The sequence below is a fragment of the Mesocricetus auratus genome, unplaced genomic scaffold (assembly GCF_017639785.1).
Source record: "Mesocricetus auratus isolate SY011 unplaced genomic scaffold, BCM_Maur_2.0 Super-Scaffold_100006, whole genome shotgun sequence".
Lineage (NCBI taxonomy): Eukaryota > Metazoa > Chordata > Mammalia > Rodentia > Cricetidae > Mesocricetus > Mesocricetus auratus.
In genome coordinates this window covers 47,961,166-47,974,948 of record NW_024429190.1, presented here as the reverse complement: position 1 = coordinate 47,974,948, position 13,783 = coordinate 47,961,166, and the positions used below count along the sequence as shown (strand labels likewise).

At 41.1% G+C, this 13,783-nt stretch overlaps 1 protein-coding gene across 1 annotated transcript in view; it reads left to right on the top strand.

Moving 5' to 3' along the window:
* The first annotated feature begins 8,837 nt into the window (after positions 1–8,837).
* Kctd8 (potassium channel tetramerization domain containing 8) overlaps positions 8,838–13,783 on the top strand; it is a 234,905-nt gene continuing 229,959 nt past the window's right edge. The window contains exon 1 of the mRNA XM_005074352.4: positions 8,838–10,181. Within this exon, the coding sequence (XP_005074409.1) occupies positions 9,209–10,181 (973 nt within the window). The 5' untranslated portion in view covers positions 8,838–9,208. The remainder of the gene's footprint in view (positions 10,182–13,783) is intronic.

Genomic DNA, 13,783 nt, shown 5'->3' with positions numbered 1-13,783 from the left:
AAACACGGTTTTAATTTAGTTTTGATGGGGAAAACTAATTTACACTCTGACATTTACTGACAAGCCATATTATACCACAGATTTCATTTAGAAACTAGATTTTTTTTAAAGAGTTTCTTACTGAACCAGAATAAGAGAATATAATATGACTACTAGTTGAACCTATATCTCATATTTGAATGCTCTCCCAGACTAAAGCATTGGGCTTTAATTTTTTCTTGTTAAGATTTTAATTTATTTTAAGTATGTGTATGTCTCTGGGGTGTGTGTGTTTGTGTGTGTGTACTCTCGGCTGAAAAGGATCTGTAGATCCCCTGAAACTAGAGACAAAGACTGTTGTGAGTAACCTGACATAGCTGTTAAGAATCCAACTCTAGACCACACATAACAGGAGCAGCAAATGTTCTCAATCACTGATCCACATCTCCAGCTACCAATTATATTTTTATGTTTGAACTAACTTATATTGTTTAAAATGCAGAAATTAGAGATAGACAAATAAATAAAAATCATTTCCCTATTTAGCAATACATAGAAGAATTAAAGGGTGCTTCTAATGGCAGGGAGAAATCTCACTGATTATTCATACTGCAGAAATATAGGTTCCTGCTTCATTTTTGCTTGTTTGTTTCTGAGACAGGATTCTCTGTGTCCTTCCTGTACTGGAACTAGCTGTAGACAAGGTTGGCCTTGAACTTACAGATGTCCACCTGCTTCTGCCTCCCGAGTGCTGGAATTAAAGGTGTGCATGACCACTGCCTGGCTTTTACCTGCTTCTTTTATGCAGAGCTTTGAATTAAATTAAAACAACTGGATCATAGTATTTGTGTTCAGAGAGTTTCAAGTAAAGCTAGAAACAAAAACAGACACAAATGAATAATAAGTCAGAACATCACTGGCCTATGATGGAAAAATAATTCTTTGTATAAGTATACATACATTTTCATGAATCTGAGAGTAAAAGTGGTGTACTTTCCTTTAGCATAAGTGTATAAATATTTTGTCATTTGTTCATACAGTAGTAGAGTCATTATGCTGTCACTAAAAACCATTAGATTGAGGTATACACAATTATGCAGAAGGTAGATATTTCATATAGTAGAGGGTCATATATCATGCAGGTGACCTGTGAAGCTTAGAAATTGACCCCTTTTAGGTACTCCAATCAACTACATTTATCAAATGCTTTTATTTTAAAGATTTATTTTTCATTTTAATTACATGTGATTTATGCATTTGTGAGTGGGTGTGTGCATATGGATACAGGTGCCTACAAAAGTCAGAAAAGAATATTAGATCTGCAAGAGATGGAGTTTCAGACAGTTGTGAGCCTCCAAAAAATGCTCTGGGAACCAAACTGGAACATGCTCTGAAAGCAAGAAGAACCAATAATCCCTGATCCATCCTTCCAGCCCTTAATGTTAATTTAAAAATAACTCACATAAAAACAAGGAATTTGATTTGTTTCTAAGTAAATGCCATGTGTAATTTGTCTAACAGTATATCCATCTACATTCTAATTTATAATGTTAATAGTTGATTACTTGGGGACCTTAATTTTAGTTGACTAATTTCAGGTTAGGATATTTCCTGAACATTTTGCTAAATGGAAACTTTAGGTTGAAGGACTATATTCATAACATAATTTACCCGGTGCAGGTATCACAAGGGAGAGTGAGTTTCCAGTATTAATATTTTCATAGCAATTTCACTCAAGGAGCATGTGTTGCCTTCTAGTCATTATCTAAATGCTTCTCTAGACAAACCTAATGGGTAAAAGTTAAAAAGTACCAGAAATGATAAATTTGTGTCACAAATAGGCTGTTAATGACAACATCAAATTCAATAGTCAAGAATCTTTAGTCAAATAATGTGTTTGTTTTACTGAAAGTGTTTATTAGCTGTAGGAGTTCCCTGGTAGAATTTTTTGGGTCACTTATATAAACTATCATATCATCTGCAAATAGTGAAAGCTTGATTTCTTCCTTTCCAATTTGTATCCTCTTGAACTCCTTTTGTTTTCTTATTGCTGTAGCCAGAACTTCAAGAACAATATTGAAGAGATATTGGGAGAGTGGACAACCTTGTCATGCTCCTGATTTTAGAGAAATCCTATTGAGTTTCTCTCTATTTAGTTTGATTGGCTGTTGGCTTGCTGTATATTGACTTTATTATGTTTAGGTACGTTCCTATTATCCCTGATCTCTCCAAGACCTTTATCATGAAGGGGTGTTAGATTTTGTCAAAGACTTTTTCAGCATCTAGTTAGACGACCATGTGTTTGTTTTTTCTTTTTCAGTTTGCTTATATGGTGGATTACATTGACAGATTTTCATGTGTTGAACCATCCCTGCATCTCTGGGATTAAGCCTACTTGATCATGGTGTATGATTTTTCTGATGTGTTCTGGAATTCTATTTGCCAGTATTTTATTGAGCATTTTTGCATACATGTTCATGAGGGATATTGGTCTGTAGTTACCTTTCTTATTTGTGTCTCTGTGTGATTTGGGCACTAAGGCAATTGTAGCCTTGTATAAGGAGTTTGGCAATGTCCCTTCTGCTTCTATTGTGTGGAGCAATTTGAGGAGTATTGGTATTAGCTCTTTGAATTTCTGGTAGAATTCTGCACTGAAACCATCTTGTTCTGGGCTTTTTTTTGCTTGGGAGACTTTTGATGACTGTTTCTATTTCCACAGGGATATAGATCTATTTAAATTGATTATCTGTTCTTGATTTAATTTTGGTGAGTGATACGTATCCAGAAAATTATTCATTTTCTTTAAAATTTTCAATTTTGTGGAGTACAAATTTTCAAAGTTGACCTGATGATTCTCTGGATTTCCTTTGTGTCTCTTGTTATGCCCCCCTGTTCATTTCTGAGTTTGTTAATTTACATATTCTCTCTGCCTTTTGGTTAGTTTGGATAAAGGTCTGTCTATTTTGTTCCAAGAACAACTCTTTGTTTCATTGATTATTTGTATTGTTTTCTTTGTTTCTAATTTATTGATTACAGCCCTTAGTTTAATTATTTCCTGGCATCTACTCCTATTGGGTTAGTTTGCTTCTTTTTGTTCTAGAGCCCCCAGTCCAGCCCCATCCACTCTTCCCAAAGGGTAAGAGCTCCCATGGGGAGTCAACAAAGCCTGGTCCATTAAATTGAGGCAGAGCCATGCCTTCCCCCTGCATTAAGGCTGAACACTGCATCTATCATAGGCAATGGGCTCCCACAATCTAGCTCATGCACAAGGGTTAGATCCTGGTCCTACTGTCAGGGTCCCTCAGATGAACCAATAGACCAAGCTACACTACTGTCTCCCACATGCAGAGTGCCTAGCTTTGCCCCATGGAAGCTCCACAGTTGATGGTCTAGAGTTCATGAGTTGGTTCAAGCTTGGTTCAGCTGTTTCTGTAGATATTGCCTTTATGACCCTGATCTCCCTTGCTCATATATTCTCTCCCTGTCTTTGACTGGATTACCAGAGCCTGACCTGGTGCTTGGTGGTGGATCTTTACATCTGGTTCCATTAATTACTGGGTGAAAGCTCTATGATGATAATTGGGGTATCTGATTACAGGATAAGGGCAGTTTGGGCACCGTGTTTGGGATTAGGAAGAAATGTAGTGCTAGGGAAAAACCCAAGAATCCACAAGGATGGTCCTTTCCTTTTGTTCTGGATGGAAACCCTAGACTTTATACACTGTAAGAGGCTATATGTCCACAAAATAACTTCCGCCCTGGTTTTTTTCCCTCCCCATAGTGTGTGCTATTCAGTTGCCACCAATATAAAGGATTATGAGAGAAACACAAATTATTTAATCATTATAGTATTTTATATCCCCTCTTCCCTCTCCCTTATATAGAGACACATACATTAGAAAAATACTTATGGTCTGAATTACACATGTTATATGACTCTACTCCTATGCTGACCTCCAGTTTCCTTTCACTAAAGTCTTGTGATGAAACACTTTAAACCATTGCTTTCTTGTCAAAATGTGAAAATGTGTAGGTTCTTCTAATCCACAAACATTACAGAGCCACATAGAGCATTTACTTACAGTGGAGTAGCCACTAACAACATGTAGCACCTGCACACACAGAATAGGCTTAGTCTGAATTGTAGTATAGTCTAATTGTAAAGAAAATACTTCAAGACCTAGATGGAAAAAAGTAACAAGTTTTTCATGTATATGCTGGCTACATGCTGACAATATTTTTACATAGCAGGCTGTCTTTGTTTGAGATTTTATTACTCTGAAGAGACACCATGACCAAGGCAACTCTTAGAAAGAAAACATTTAATTGAGGGGACTTCCTTACAGTACAGAAGTTCAGTCCATCATGGCAGCGAGCATGGCAGAGGTGGTACTGGAACTGAGAGTGCTACATCTTGATTCAAAGGCAAAAGAAAGTCAATCAACTCTTTGGGTCATATCCTGAGTCTATGAAACCTCAAAGCCCATCCCCCAAAGTTGACATACTTCCTCCAACAAGGTCATACCCAATTGCACAAATTCACACCTCCTAATAGTGCCACATCCTATGGAATCATGGGATTATAGGGGTCAATTACATTCAAATTACCACATGGGCTATATATTTAAAGTTATTTTACTTGTTTCATAGTTACTTTTTATTGTAATTATTTTGTTTTGTTTTTGACATATGGTTTAAGAAACAAAAACCAGTTTGCCTTCACCTCTCTCTGTAGGCCAGGCTGGCCTTAGACTCACATAGAACCTCTTCCTTCTGCCTCCTGAGTGCTGGAAATAAAGAACAAGAACATCTGCTACCATATGTTTCATACTTGCTTTTGAAGGTAGAAAATTACAATTAGATACATGGTATACATATTAATATAAGATAATGTTGCTCTAAACATTTCTGTCTCTAACACTAGTGGGAAAGAAATTCAGGCATCAGGCATTTTTCTTAATATGACATGGGACCCAGGAACTTGTTTTTTGTCTGCTTTTATTTTTATATAACTTTCAAAGTTTCAAATAAGATAAACAGATATGAGCAAAGTTAATAAAGAAGAAAATCAAGAAAAATCCAATCACTGAAATGGTATCCACACTGGATACAGCTAGGCAAGAATTATGATGTTGTAGGAGATCTTTTTGATGATGGGGCCACACTCCACTAGACTTTGTGAACATTGTAGGACACACCCCCCCCACACCTTTCTGCATTGATATATATATAGCATGGTATTAACTTGGTGAGGGTGTAGCAACTAATAGCCTGGCCCATAGTAGGAAATTATTCTATTACTGAACTGCACTGGTATCCAGTGTTCCACTTGGGTCTATCTAAGTTAGTATCTGGCTATTTCCAAACCCGAGAAATAGATGTAACAAATATGAGGAACTCCTGCAGCCTTTTTGGATGTTCTCTCACTGTGTTCTTTATTATGTTCACAGTGACTAAAAGATCCTATATTCAGAGATGAAGTAACTTGCTGAAATTACAAAGCTGGTTAGATTTTAACCGACTTCTCTCTAAACCCCTTAGTTACCTGTTCATGTTATTTCTCTGCATCAAGGTAGTTTATGCTTTTAACTCGGTTTCTGCCTAATGAAAAACAATAATCACTTGTCTATTTTGAGTTACAAATTTATTAAATGTTGTATTATGGACCCAGTATATCCTATATGACTTATTTTCTATGTTTTTTGAAGACACTGTTTGGTTTATGTTGTTTTAAAAGGTGCTGGAGGTGGAATCCAGCCTCACTTTACTGTCAGAGAAATTTGATGCCCGGTATTTGTACAGCAGCAGCAGCAGCAGCAGCAGCAGCAGCAGCAACAGCAGATCTTCAAGGATCCACCTTTTGTTTTGCTCAGCTAGGGCTCGGGAAGATTAACAGTGTCTGTGGTTTAGAGGAAAATGGTTCTGACTATGGCCTTTTTTCACCGCTTAGTGCACGAAATGGATCGCTACAACCCAGGCTCTGCTTTCTCTTCCTTGTTGGGTCTGAGTTTATTTTGACAAGAAATTTCTTCCTTGTCTTGATTTCAGTTCTGAAGGACCAGTGTTGTAATGTAAAAAGTGACATGCAAGAGAAAGATATCATGGGACCAAGCTCACGTGAAGGGTTTTTATGTTACAAGAAAGGGATTAGGGAAAAGGGGAAGGGGGGGGAGACCAGCCTCTGAGGACAGGAGCAGCAGAAAAGAAAAGGGGCAGGAGACAGAGACAGTAAAAGAATGAGAGAGAGAGAGAGAGAGAGAGACAGAGAGAGAGAGAGAGACAGAGAGAGACAGAGAGAGACAGAGAGAGAGACAGAGAGACAGAGGAGAGAGAGAGAGAGAGCTAGAGAGAGAGAGGAACAGAGAGATGGAGAAAGATAGAAAGATGGGAGGTGGGCAGGGTCCTTTTAAAAGGGAATGCAGTGAATGTGCACAGGTGGTGCTCTTTGTGGCTGCAGTTGAGGCCATATTCTGTCAGAATCCCAAGGGCAGACCAGTAGAGATGCCTGAATACTAATAACCACATCTTGCTTATAACTGCAGTTTCTGTCTTATCCCAGTGACCCTCTTGTGGGTGGATGCATTGTCTCCCATTTATAAACTGTGCATATTTCAAGTAGAAAGTGGCTACCTCTCATGAACTAGGCACCGTTCTAAGGTTGGGATATTGTGTATGGCTGCTTGTACCACACCTGTAGCCTGATAGGAAACCCAGTGTTTGTCCACATACAAGCACAAGTGCAAGATTGGGTAGGAACACCTGAGTAGTGAACATGAAGTTGGTCAGATCACGGAAGGATTTCCAGAGTAAGTAGTACTTACATTGGGAGGAAAAATTAACTGGGGTGGGGAGTAGATGGAAGAAGAAAGGGATTTGCAGGGGAAAGCACTTTTATTAGCGACATTCTGATGTGCTCTTTGTTCAGTTAGGAGTTTGGTTGGAGAGTATTAAGTAGAGGGTGCAGGTAATAACAGTAGGCAGAAGGAAGAGATTAAGGAGAAATACTCAATCAATGTTGGAGAGATAATTTTCAAAAGCAATATATCACACAGTACCACTCACAATGTGATTCATTATGAATTGCTAAAGTGATTTCACTTACAGTATAAAATTCAGACCATCTCATAAGTATATTTTATGTAACACAAATGAAAATGAATTCTTATCTGATAACATTGGCAATCTCATGCTTCTGTGTCCATATTTATATTTGTTGTATATCCACTTCATCAGAATGCCAGGACCTGCACCATCCTCATCATCACAGACATTTATTTCATGATAAATAGGCTTCATTATTAGTGGTTTGAGGCATTATTGCTTATTCATTTTATGAAGGTCATAAAGTTTTCATTAATTCATTTTCCAAAAATGATCGATTTTGAAGTCCAAATATTTTCTTATTCTTCAAATGTGGTAGAAAATGTACTTTTTTTCAGATTGTTCCAATGCTCAATTTAAGCTTTTTAATGGAAAAGACTCAAATCAACTTTACTTCTCAATTTGATCCATCAGTGTAAGCTGGGGATGAGGTAATATATTTGAGTAAGGGGATTCAGTGACTATGTCCTTTGCAAGTCTTGTTTTAAGTCTTAATCATTTGGCAAGTGTGTTGTGTCATTTCATTGGTCCATTAAGCTCTGTCTGCCTCAGGTAATCAAACTTCAAAATTGATTTGCATTTTCTGTGGATGTGGTTTATAAGAATCAATGAATTAAATATAGCTTGCAATGTTCAAATAATAGGATATTAATCATTTATGAAAATTTAAGATTACAATTGAATCTCAAATGCATTAGTATTTTGGTGATTTTGAATAGGGGGCACCATAGGCAGGCATCTTAGGGGTTTTAAAACACTAAAGTCTGTATGTAATTTTTATTATAGTACCTTTGACGCAAATTACTTTGTGTCTCAAAACACTGCATTCACTTTTTTACTTGGTAAGCCAATGACTCAGGTTGCTGGTCACTAAGTTATGCCCCAGGCTGGACAGTGTGTTAGATTATCAGCAATCCAGAAGACTTTGCTCCTTTGACTTTCTGTCCTCCTTTTCCATCACAAACACTTCTGATTTGCATTTGTAAGCTGACTACTAGACATAGGACGATAACAAAGTATAAGCCATTCTGCTCTGAGAGCTTGCAAAGGAAATAGAGAGATTAACAGAAGGATGGATCAAGAAAGCAGGATTAGACAAAAGAACCAGTGTGCTCTGTCAATCCTCTCTTCCATAATCAGGAAGTATCCATGATCCAACTTTTGTGGTAGAAAAGAGTTGCTTTGCAACACACATTTCCTGTATTGCTTTTGTGAAATGGAATCAAATTAAGACTATTTAACCCCAACTGGATGTAGAGCATCAGTTAAATAGTCCTTCATGTCATTTGATCTCAGAAGACAGGTGAATTTGCCTTTCATTTTAGCACTTAAAAAGCCACTTCTTAGGATTCAACCGGGTCTCACTCACAGCCTTGTAGCAAACACGCCAATATCTGTACTGCTGTAGTCTTCCAGATAGTAAAACTAGTTTTGCCAAGGTGAACTTGGAGGGGGAAGATTGGGAAGAATGGATGGAGAGGGAGGAAAAGGGAGAGGAAATAAATGAAACTCGAATGAAATGAAGACTTGCCGTCCACATTCGCTTGGTTCTTTTTGATGTCCCTTGAGGTTTCATGTCCACTGGGCTTCTCCTTTTGTCTCTACTCTCACCCAGGCTCCCTAGGTAGGGAGCTGCTCCGCTCGCCTCGGAGTCTATCTCTTTAAATGACAGCTGTGGCTCCAGTCCCGGTTCGGGGCTTGACGTCAGTGCCACCTCCTGGGCTGAGAGTAGTTAGCGCCGGCGCCAGCTCTCCTGGCTGGGGCGCGCTAGCTTGCCAGCAGACGGGGGTGAGTTTTCTTTGCTCGGGCCCCGCCTCCCGCCCTCCCCTCGGAGAGCCGCGCGCAGCCCCCGAACCTCTCCAAGTCTCTAGCACACTTGCAGCCAGTCGCCCCAAAGGAACAGCAGTGCCCGCGGATCTCCATTCCTGAGCTTCTCTGCCCGATGGAGCTCGGGCGCCACCGACGCCGCTGCTGCCCGGAGCCCTGAGCCTCTCCGGGTTTTCGGAGGACCGCGCCGGCCAGCCTGAGAGTGCAGAGTGCCCGGGCGCACACCGAGCACAGAGGGCCTCGAGGTTCTGGGAAGCACGCCGTGCCGCTCGCCCGGGTTACCTGGCCGGCGGCGGGGACCATGGCTCTGAAGGATACGAGCAGCGGCGGCAGCACCATCCTCCCCATCAGCGAGATGGTGTCAGCGTCCAGTTCTCCTGGAGCTCCTCTGGCCGCCGCCCCGGGGTCCTGCGCTCCATCGCCCTTCCCCGAGGTAGTGGAGTTGAATGTGGGTGGCCAGGTCTATGTGACCAAGCACTCAACGTTGCTCAGCGTCCCGGACAGCACTCTGGCCAGCATGTTCTCGCCTTCTAGCCCCCGGGGCGGCGCTCGGCGCCGGGGCGAGTTGCCGAGGGACAGCCGCGCGCGTTTCTTCATTGACCGCGACGGCTTCCTCTTTAGGTACGTTCTTGATTACCTGCGCGACAAGCAGCTGGCGCTGCCCGAGCATTTTCCCGAGAAGGAGCGGCTCCTGCGCGAGGCAGAGTTCTTCCAGCTCACCGACCTGGTCAAGCTGCTGTCGCCCAAGGTCACCAAGCAGAACTCGCTCAACGACGAGGGCTGCCAGAGCGACCTGGAAGATAACGTTTCCCAAGGCAGCAGCGATGCACTGCTGCTGCGTGGGGCGGCGGCCGGCGGCGCGCCCTCGGGCTCTGGAGCGCACGGTGTCAGTGGTATTGTCGGTGGCAGCAGCGCTCCGGACAAGCGCTCTGGCTTCCTCACCCTGGGCTACCGTGGCTCCTACACTACTGTGCGCGACAACCAGGCAGATGCCAAGTTCAGGCGTGTGGCGCGCATCATGGTGTGCGGGCGCATAGCCTTGGCCAAAGAGGTCTTTGGGGACACTCTCAATGAGAGTCGCGACCCCGACCGGCAGCCCGAGAAGTACACTTCCCGCTTCTACCTCAAGTTCACCTACTTGGAGCAGGCGTTCGATCGACTGTCTGAGGCCGGCTTCCACATGGTGGCGTGCAACTCCTCTGGCACCGCCGCCTTTGTCAACCAGTATCGAGACGACAAGATCTGGAGCAGTTACACCGAGTACATCTTCTTCCGTAAGTCGGCAACCTACCTACCTATGCATCTCACACCCTTTCTCCACCATCCCAGACTTGATGTGGGAGGAGTCCGGCTGTGGCCGGTAAGGGATGTTCTCATCAGGAGTGCCCTGGCGGCGAGCCTGCTAATCTGTACCAGCAGGTCTCGCTCCAGCACCCCTTTAGCGGTGCAAAGTAAACCTGCAATCCCCCCCACCCCCACTCCCGGATTCAGGTTCTCTTTCTGAATTTATTGATTCTGTCCTCTTCCCTAGCCTAGCTCCAGGTTGCTCTGGACATCCTTCACTGCACAGGGTTACGAGGAGACAGAGCACTGTGTGCGCCTATGGGTCGTCCTCCTCTTGTCTGATGAGAAGTGAGTTTAGGGCATCAGTTTATTGGAGCGTTCTTCCAAAGGGCGAACTGGCATGGAGACAGCAAAGCGCATGCCAGGGTTACCTCCTGTGGTCAGGTCCCTTGCAACAGCTCCAGATGCTTGTGGTTTTGCAAGGGGTCAACTCAAGAGATGGTGACTGTTCGTCTAGAACACCTCCTTCTGGGAGCTTGCACATTAGGGCTGCTGGTGTTAACATGCCCTCTATTAACTAGTAACAAGATAGGGTTTCCTTTGCTGCTTATCTCCAGGGCAAATGCCCAAAGTTTTAGACAGTAGTCAGAGGGAAGAACTGAGTTGTGCTTCTGAGTCTCTCTCTCTCTCTCTCTCTCTCTCTCTCTCTCTCTCTCTCTCTCTCTCTCTCTCTCTCTCTCTCTCTCTCTCTCTCTCTCTCTCTCTCTCTCTCTCTCTCTCTCTCTCTCTCTCTCTGTGTGTGTGTGTGTGTATTTAGGGGCAGAGTGTTGAATCAACTTTCCCAAGGTAAATGCATCACTTACTAAAAGAGGGTGAGTCTATGGGAATTCTTGGGCAAGATGCTTTCATGCCATGTTTCCAGAGGGGACTCTGTAGAGTTCAAAACTTCAACCAAATACCACAGTCTTAATTTGCAGGGGGTTGTAGGTTTATCTTGAGTGGGGCTAAGATTCCAAGGTGGGCAAAGTAAAACTCAAGTAAGTGGCCTCAGGGTTATTATTGGTTATCATTTTCGTTTGACAAAATACAAGAAATTTAAAACCGTGTGTTTGTGTGTGGTGTGTGTCTGTGCGCGCACGCACGTGTGCCTGTGTATGCTCAGTAGGATGGGGGACAGCACTAAAAGCCTATAATGGAAGTAGCCTGGCTTTCATGGTGTTTGCTTTGCTGAGTAGTTCTCAATTGCAAAGCAAAAATGAATAATTTTCTACACTTGACTAGAGAGAGTGGAAGGAACCGCTCCTTACACAGGTGCAGAATTGATTGGCAAGTGGTTCTGTGGCTCAGTGAGAGTATTTTTTTTTGTAACCTTGGAGGTAGAGTGACAACACATTAGTTCTGAAAGTCAAATGACCTTCCGAGACAGTGTTGGAGTTCCTGAGGACAGCACTTCGGCAAAAAGCAAATAAATATCCAGGGAAATGATAAATAAAATCCAAGTCCGTTGATTATTTATTTATCATTTGTGAAGGTTTTTCTACACAGTCCACTCTGGTCTTGGATTCTCCATCCTCCTACCTCTTCCTTCTGAATGCTGGCATCAAAGAACTGCTGCCACAGGCCTGGCTCGTTGTCTTAACTGGATCAAAAACTGTTACACAGTGAAAAAGACTGGTATTTGGGAAAGCTTAAAACAGAAAATAATACTTTATTGTTTGTGTAAAATTGGCATCTCTTCTATCTACATTAAGAAATTAAGGCATTTAAAGTTACATAAAGTACTCCCTATCATCAAGACAACAGGATTTTGAATATATTAAGCCTCTAAGTCATTTTGTCAAGGATATCTTTCTAACCATTTTAGAAAATGATGTGAAAGGAGCTCCTACCTTTCGCATGATGAGTGTTGTTTCTTGCAGAAGATATAAACATGATGGAAACTCATAATTTTGTTTTTTGTTTTTAATTGCAACACAGGGGTGTGGGGAGCTCAAACCAGCAAGCACTGAATTGGATGGTGAAGGTGGTTTTTCAGGACAGAGTCTTGCAGGGTAGTTCAGCCTGGCCTCCTGACTGCACACTGCAGTTCTAGGCACGTGTCAGCATGTCTAGCTTAGAGTGAGTGGTCTTTTTATGGAGTTAAGTTTCTTCAATTTCAAAAATATCTCACAACTTTGGTCTGTCCATTGCAAACAGAAAATACAGTCTGTAAATTGGGGTAAAACAAAGCAACACAATAGTAACTTGAAGTTGGAAACTGTTACTTTAATTAAGATGATGATTTGAAAATTACCTAAAATTTAGTGTCTGTTGCACTTTTGGAACTAGAGGTGACATTAAATAAAAAAGTCAAATTTTCATGTTATAAAAATACCACTTCTTAAATATTATTTTCCTAGTGTGTTCTGAGATTTACTCATTAAATAGCACCAGAAATGGATTATCCTAACTTAGTAGCAAAAATACCTAACTCAAGAGTAGAATTTTTACTCTTGAAGTTGTAACCCAGTCACTGATTCGCCAGATTTATTTGTCATTTTTCTGGGTATAAGATTTTTCTTGAATATTAGTAATCACTTATTTATCTGTGTTTTGAACAGTTGCATTCTACATATACAGATTATTTTGAATTGAATTCCTTTCCATTGTTTGTAAGTAAAGGTATATTCTAATGGGTAATGCCAGTATGTTACTGTTTTGCTTGACAGGTCCCTATTGGAAATGCTTGTCAATGATAATCACATGATCCAAATTATCAGATAACCTGATTGTCTGCTTATGTTTTGATGTAGTAAAGGCCCCTTCACTTATATACCCTGCATACCTCTTTGGTGCAACTCCTTCATAAAAGTATATATAGAATACACTTATTTAACACTGTATGCCAGACATTTTAACACATCTTTTGAATTGAAGTTGCTGATGAACTTAGTGGTTTAATAGTACCCTAAAAGTGTCAAAGTAGCATATAAATTCAGGGTCATTGAATTTAGTGCTCACTATCATTCCTAAATTTCTGAAGAATGGAAGAGGATGACAGGTGATTCTGTAATTCTAGACACTGACATTTACTAAATGTGGGTTTGAGTCAAATTATTTACTTGTTTGTATCTTAATTCTTCCCACCTATATAATGGAGGTTGTCTTACTTCCAGTTTTATGGAGTTTGAGAATCCTTGTGAAGGACTTCTTACCTCAGGATTTGACTCAGCACATGCTAGTTGGTACTGTTCTTTAGCTTATTGTTTTGTCAATAGTAAGTTTTATTTTTAATAGGAAGTATAGTGAATTAAGTGGTCAATTAGAAGATTAATTTCAGAAACAGCACACAAAATTTTCACATGTTTGCAGTAAGTATTAAATACTGCTTTCCAGGAAACTTGAATATTTCAGATCAAGTCACCTAGATGTTGCCATCATACTTTCTAGTTTGTCTGGATCAAACCATTACCACTCACTTCTGATACAGGGCTGAGGAATGTTTTAGTACTACTTGCTAGGACTTGAAACTTCAGCAATGTTTTTCGTACAAATACCAACCTTGTATTTCAGATACTGGGATCAGATCCTCAAGATTATAGGCAAGGTGTTA